At 37.3% G+C, this 7,311-nt stretch overlaps 1 protein-coding gene across 8 annotated transcripts in view; it reads left to right on the forward strand.

Annotated features, from left to right (window-relative positions):
* The window catches only part of atp11c (ATPase phospholipid transporting 11C), a 52,264-nt gene that overhangs the window by 16,269 nt on the left and 28,684 nt on the right, over window positions 1-7,311 (forward strand). For all 8 annotated transcript variants that reach the window (XM_036214066.1, XM_036214064.1, XM_036214065.1 and 5 more), the window contains exons 2-3: window positions 3,749-3,868; window positions 6,122-6,211. In XM_036214066.1, coding sequence (XP_036069959.1) covers window positions 3,749-3,868; window positions 6,122-6,211 — 210 coding nt within the window. The remainder of the gene's footprint in view (window positions 1-3,748; window positions 3,869-6,121; window positions 6,212-7,311) is intronic.

Raw genomic sequence — 7,311 nt, forward strand, 5'->3', positions numbered from 1 at the left:
GAGAATAACTGTTTTTATGGGGACATCTATAAAAATTGGGTCCTTGGATTTAGACATTTAGACCATTGGTAATCTCTATGTATTAAATTAAAGCAAGACAAAAAGAAAGTAAAACTTTTTGTGCATGACGTTCAAAAATGGTAATCAAATACAAAGTTTTAATAAGTTAACTATCCCAACAGGGATTTTAAAGAGCTGCACCCCAACTTTGTCTTGTTTTCAACCACCTCGTAGTTCCAGGCCAATGACTGAAGAGATCTTTCGTCCCATGATTTTGTTTCTGAAGCTGAAATGTCCAGTAGACGCCAGTCTGAATGCAGACCAAACGCAATCGATCCGCACCAAATTGTGTGGACTCCCTCTGAACCAACGGACTCCCCCACTCTGAATACACCCAAAGTCAAAATATTTTTTTTTCTCGTTTTAGTCAGTTGTTTACTACTTTTATTAAAGTTCATTTTCTGTTTCTCCATTTATGCTGTTTATGTACAGTTTTTACCAGCAGTTCTCTGCTGCTAGCATAGTCCTTAAAAATGATTTCATTCATGAACTGGATATCAACGTGTGACACCCCCCCACCCCTCCAATAAATTAAGGTTGTCTTTTTGAACCTTGAAGTCGAGATTCTTCAAAAAAGTATTTTCGAGCTACTTGAATTTAAACATTATTAAGGTTGTTTATTTTACCTTTTGTAATGCTTAGGGAATGTCACTACTTGTACAATTTAGTGTTCTCTTTAGGATATCTTGAAAATCTCTGCATCTTTTTGTAATAAATCAACTGTTGATAAAGGCTGAGGGAAGATGGATCATGCTGCTCTTTTCTCTCTTTCACACTCTTTCTGCTGCTCTGTTTCTTCCTTCCTCCTCTGGCAGCCAGGCCCCACTGCAGAAGTGTTAGTGAGCTGAGCTGGTAGGGGATGGGTATAATATCCTGAGTGAGGTGTGAACATGGCTGCTCCAACATTATAGAGTGGGCCGGTCTGTTCCGCTCTCCACTGATTGAAAGGAAAAAAAAACTGTAAGTGTTTCAGATCTTTATCAACATTGAGCAAACCAAAAATGCAAAAAGATATTTGCAATCACCATTAACTAAAATAACATGAATTTTAAATGTGACTAGTATAAAATATTTCATTGAAATACATTTATTGGAAAAATTTACTTTTTACTCTCTAACCCTTTTTGCAGAGTACCTGCTCACCCACCTTCCTCCAAAGGATTTCTGTATCTCATCCTGTGTTTTCTACTTCCCTTGCCAGCATGTGAGATAGCCTTTATCCCAGGATTTAAGATATGGCTCCAGGTGGAACCCCCGGATTAGAGGGTTCCAAAGCATTTCTTGAAAAATATTATTATTATTATTATTTTGGTCCACTGATCTATGCTGTAAAAGTAAATGAACTATGTTAAAATGTGTTCAATTTTCTCATAATCCACCTGCTGAATCACACACGTTTTGAGTAATCTCAAGTGTTGTGACCCTTCCAGGTTTTTAAGGGAGAGGTCACTTTGCTAAAAATCTACTTGACCTGATCAAACCTGGGCTGTCAACAGGTCGAGATGGAATTGTAGACTTTTACTGAAGAGACATGGACCACTTTTAAGATATGAATGTCCTGTTTCTGAAGGACAGACTGATGAACTGAGATATCAATTGGAAGATAGTGTTTGTTGACGGCAACTCAACTTTAAACACAGGGATTGGCCTTGGGTATCAACCCATCTGGCTCTCGGTGTACAGCCTCGACTTTTCCCCTCATAAGGGTATTTTCAAAAACCACAAATAGAACTACTGTTGCTTCTTTGTAAAGCTTTGGGATCAACATTACCAAGATGACCTTGTTTTCTTTTTTAATTACATATACGTTTTAGTTTTAACTCCACTTAAAGTTCTGAGCTGTATGGAATTGATCTAAAAGAATAAAGAACAGAAATGGGTGAGAAAATATTGCTAGGCAACAGCAGAAATAGGTTGTCAACTTCTGTGTTGATCTCTATCATGTGAGAAATCAAAGAAAACATGATTTAAAGTAACTGGATTGCCTTAAAACGGCTGAAGAAATGCAACATGTAAAAGGCAATTTAGCTTCCTAAATGTTTATCTTAAGTTCTTTTTTTTTACTGGTTATTAACATGTTGCACATGTGAATTAAAGTAAATTTGATGTATCCAAGCTGAAAAACATACTGTCCACTTTTGATGTATTTAAAAAGGTCAATACACACTATGCAAGAACATTTTATTCTTTTTTTTTTTAAATCAAAAGAAAAAAGAAGTTAGTTCAAATGTAAACCTTTGGAAACTACAAAATGTCTGGAAAGTCCTCCTAAGGCTCTGCTGCATATATGTTGTAGAGAGATTAGCATTAATCTGATGTATGCATCCTAAGTGCTGTCACTATGTGACATTTGCTTGGATTTATTGAGGAATAGGAGGGGAGAAGAGGTTTTCAGTGATGAAAAACATGTATTACTAAATGACAATAAAATTAAAAGTAAACTTAAGTACATTTGAACAGTAGAATGAAAGCTAGGTAAGGCTGTTAAAAGTGTAGCTCAGCCATATGGATGCTCCCAGCACTATCACTATGTTGATCTCTTAGGAAAAGTCGGAGGCCAAACTGCATCTTAATGGATTCGGTTGGTGTTGAAACAATGCAGTATGACTCTGTAAGCTGCAGTTTAGCCGTCATTTTTGTTGGCTGATTATCTGATTATCTGGCTGAGACATTATCAAGATCTTCTAGTTCTTGTAATTGTCTACCCACAGCTGATGAATTTTAAATGTGTGGGAGGCTAGGAAATAAATTGAGGTCATGGAGAGAGCAGAGTAGGCCGAGCTTTATAAATGGACCCAACACATTTGGGATTTGAATCACACTGTGTATACATTTCCTGTACAATGACACTCTTAGAGTATTTGTTTCAATCCATCTATCTACGAATCAATACTGACATTAATATTAATCTAAAGGAATTGTACAAGTTTTGTAGTCGAGAGGACAGTTGTAGCTAAAATGCACCAATCTCTCCAATAAGTAAACTGTAGCCGTGTCCAATGGTGTATTACGTTCCTTATTTTAATTGAAGTTTTTTTTTTTTTTTTTCACAGCTGATAATGTGTTTGGAGCTCTTGAAAACTAACCCAATGCAATGACCTGGCTTTTTTGACCTATTTTGCGATGCACCCTGCATGTCTTTTTGTGGAAGAGGAATGTCCCAGCAACTTTGTTTTAGGGAAAGTACAACATGTCTGTATCCTAGGAGTATTAATCGGATGCTAGTTTGAGTTGGCGAGTCAATACGTGTGTCTTTACATATCAAGAAGGTTATTCAACAAAATTAAATGTACAATACATTGGAGCTTAGTGATTTTTTTTTTTCTGAATCCATTCATTTATTCACTTATTGTTAGGCAGTAAAAATTTCTGTCCTCTTGCTCATATTATACTTTACCCTTCCCTAAATAATTTCCTTGCACCTAACAGTTTTCAGGTACAGTGGTTTCAAGCATTAAAAGGGGTTTCCTAGTATTTCTCTCTTACCTCAGCAATTTAAGCTTTGTCTTATATTTAGCATAAACAGAACAAATACTTTATTTACCTACTGAACAATTTTTCTTGAAACAATGTCTTCTTGAATTCAAAATGTATTCTTTGTTGTGTCATCTCTAAGATAAAATATTTTGCTTTATTTTTTTCCCTGTGGTTTTGACCCTCTCCCGCCCCATGTGTCCTCCACTTTCAGTTTGGTGTTGATGAGGGAAGCAGAGCCAATAGGAAAGTTGTTGTTGGTCATCGACCCTGTCCAAGCAATGAGGAGATCATCCCACCAAAGTTCTGTGACAACAGGATCGTGTCTTCCAAGGTAAGGTGCACTGCACAACTAAGTTCACGATTGAATTCAACACCATCTTTGCTTTTTTCTTATTCTCAAATGAGAATAAACAAATTGTTCAGAACACAATGGAATCTGATGGCTCTGACCACATCTGGATGTTTTCTGGGTTGTTTTGGTAGCCACAAACTGAGTAGTCCTTGTCCAACCTTCATTCTTTGTGTCAGTAATAGTTGTAATTCTGTAGGCATTCATTTACAAGGGATTTCTGAGTTGTACCAGTTCTGCAAATACACATCAAAATTTTCTTTATGTAGAAAATGTACACTTTAAGAACTAAGGTGTTAGCAGAGTAAGCGGCCTATGGATATTGGGGTGTGGCGTTATGGTGCTTGTGTGGTTTGACATACTGATGATGGCCGTCTACTTGTTGGTGGCTCACCCAGATGACATAATTTTATCAAGTGTGAGAAAGACGCCATATTCATGCGTAGAGATGCCATTCTACTAGCGGTAAAATGACTCCTCAATCACTCCCTACAGAGTTGGTCGCTACAGTGCAAGGACACGTCTAAAACAAGAAAAAAAAAAAGTTATCAAACAAATGAGTTTAATCAAGGTACTAAGATTACTTCCTCTGAAAAATTCCAAGAAATAGAAATCAAGGCGGATAGATTGCTTCAGTTCAGACAATAATCAAGGTTTAAAAACATTAGATAACTGTAAAGCACTTGTCCGATAAGTGTGGTGGCAAATCCAGTGCTGTGTCAGAATGACCTGATGACAAAGAAAAGTGTCATTTGTCAGATAGCACTTAGTCAAGGTCTGACCCAACAATCAACATAGATGCAAAAACTCATATCTTAGATTACAAATTTTAGCACAGACTTTAGACTTTCTGGAGCTCAAGAAGACAATTAAAAAGATCTATTTAAAACTGTGTTGACACTCTTCTGTCAGTAGAAAACTGCTGTTCCCTTATATTATCAAACCTGTAAAATTGTGGGATTTGGCTCCATATTTGTTCACCATAGTATTTTTCCCCTCAACAGTTGCTCATGCTCTTATGTAAAAATATTAAAATTCTGAATATCGTTTCTAAGTCACATGCTGTTTAAATTTAAAATATACTTTAAGATTCCTGAACATTCCTCACGTATGCATTTGCTCCCAACCCAGGGTGAAAATTAGACTGTCAAGCACTATTGATTGGCAGAAAAATACATTCATGCTTTCATTGTCTTAGGACATTATTTGACTTTTTTTCTGGGGCTTTAATTCATGAATTTATTTCCTATTACAAAACCCAAACCATATCCAATGGTAGCGGCGAGCATGGTCAGGTATTTTTTCCTGGTCAGTGGGTAACATAAATGAAAGGAATAAGAAAGAGGTGGGAGAGAAAGATGGCAGATGGATTTACGGTGCTGCAGTGCTTCCTGCTGAAGAGGGGCAAATCAATTGGCCCTCTGACAGCATGTCAGGGTAAACAGTCTTTAATTACCCCAGCTGTAGTGTTTATGTTGCCCCTCTGCTTCCGCCCTTCATCTAATTTTTGCACTTTCATATTGACCACTCACTGCATTTCCTTCTATACTGTTGCTGCACTTCCATACTCAGCCCCCTTACTGCTGCCAAACACCCCCCCCCATTTTCTCATTACTTTTACCCCCTTTTCTCCGACAAAATGGGATGGGCCATTCTGCTGCCGCTGCATTTCCACCATTTCCCATGCAGCCAGTGCCGCTGTGCTGTTTCTGTGTGAGTGTTTTAGAGGTACACGTGTCTATATTAGGATCTTTAGTGTGTTACCTTGTTTTACAGAACCGTTGCCAATGGGACAGTATTCAGCATTCCCCTAAGAATTGTAACTCTAGTCGTGACCGCTTATAAAAAGGACAAAAGCAATCTGATAAGTTCAATAGCTCTTTATTCAAGAGTAGCCAAAGAAAGTAGATAAGTCAGCGACCAAAGTCAAGTGAATACCTGAAGTCCCCATGGTCCGCCTGTGTCCCCGGGCTGTAAAAAGAACAGAGAGGTGGAAGCTTTTGAAGCTGCGTGCCTATTCTACTTCTCCAGCTCAAACATAATACGTGACAGACTCTGAAAGTTAAATAATCTTTAATCTTTTCTTTTCAAGCTGTCCTTTCGGGTTACATATTTTTTTATGAAACATATGGCATACCTTTTACCCAAAAAGCCAAAAAAAGTAGCAAAAAATTGTGATGCCCATTTTAATTCATTGCGACTTAAACCCATGTCATTCTTTTCCCTCTCATGCAGTATACAGTCTGGAACTTCTTACCAAAGAACCTGTTTGAACAGTTTAGAAGAATTGCCAATTTCTACTTCCTTATCATCTTCCTGGTGCAGGTAAGCCCATACTTTTTAAGTGTGCTAAGTCAAGAAAAAAACATTTTAATAATGATTTGGTGGATGACTATGATGTACTAAAGTGTGTGTTTCAACTGTATGTACATTTGTTTTGGTGAAGCTGGACTTGGATATCATTGCAAGTCTCCATGCTCTTTTGGAAACTGTCAGGGAAGCTACTACAAATAAATGATCTGAAAGACATCTTAGTCCTGGTCCTTAGGAGTTTTCCTTCTAAATAATTTCTTTGTGAATGGACATGTCATAATCAGTGACGCTGAACAAAGTCAACTTGCAGATTTTTCTGTGTGTGGGAATAAAAAAAACAAAAAAAACATTTTGTACAAATAGTTGCAAAAATGAAGGGGGGGGGGCTTGTATTGAAATTAAAATCAGAAGAATTCCAGAACTGAATAGCATCTGCAAAAAGAATTTAAATGAATAATCAGAGTTCGATAAGTGGAAAGATGCACTTCGCTTTTAGATTGACAAATTTAGGCTACAGTAAACCTACACCTACAAAATCCACATTCAAAAAATCTGTTCAATTTGCCAAAAATAAGCCTAAGCAAATGAATTGTTTAAATATGCCATAGTCTTATTTAAATTGATAACACACCAGGCCACACAAAATACTACTAGTGGTCTGAGAATCGCATAGAGCTGGATTTCATGACTCAACACAAGTCTGTCACAAATTTTTATTTCAACTGTTAGATATTTACTCTAAAGTTGTTGTTTTTTTAATTAATTTGTGGTGACAAACATTTAAATTTTCACATATCAAGGCAAACCGAGTCAGACCCTACAAAGATCTGCAGTCTCTTTGCTTCACTTTCATCTCGTGTTTCCTGGCTCTGTCAGTCTCTCTAGCCAGCGTATTTGCGATCACTAAGATTTGTGGCTCAGAGGAATCGGTAAGTTCAGTGGAAAGTGCCGAGTATACTCTACAACTCTTACCGTGTTTACAGAACTGAGCATCTGTGCAATGAACATGAACATGGCTGCCAGTTTTTATCAGTCACTGTGAGGAGTGTTTCACAACATATATGGTTTGACATCTACTACCGCATTTCAGGGGTGGTGGTGGTGAGAGGGGG

This window comes from Oryzias melastigma, linkage group LG10 (genome assembly GCF_002922805.2).
Source record: "Oryzias melastigma strain HK-1 linkage group LG10, ASM292280v2, whole genome shotgun sequence".
NCBI classification, from domain to species: domain Eukaryota; kingdom Metazoa; phylum Chordata; class Actinopteri; order Beloniformes; family Adrianichthyidae; genus Oryzias; species Oryzias melastigma.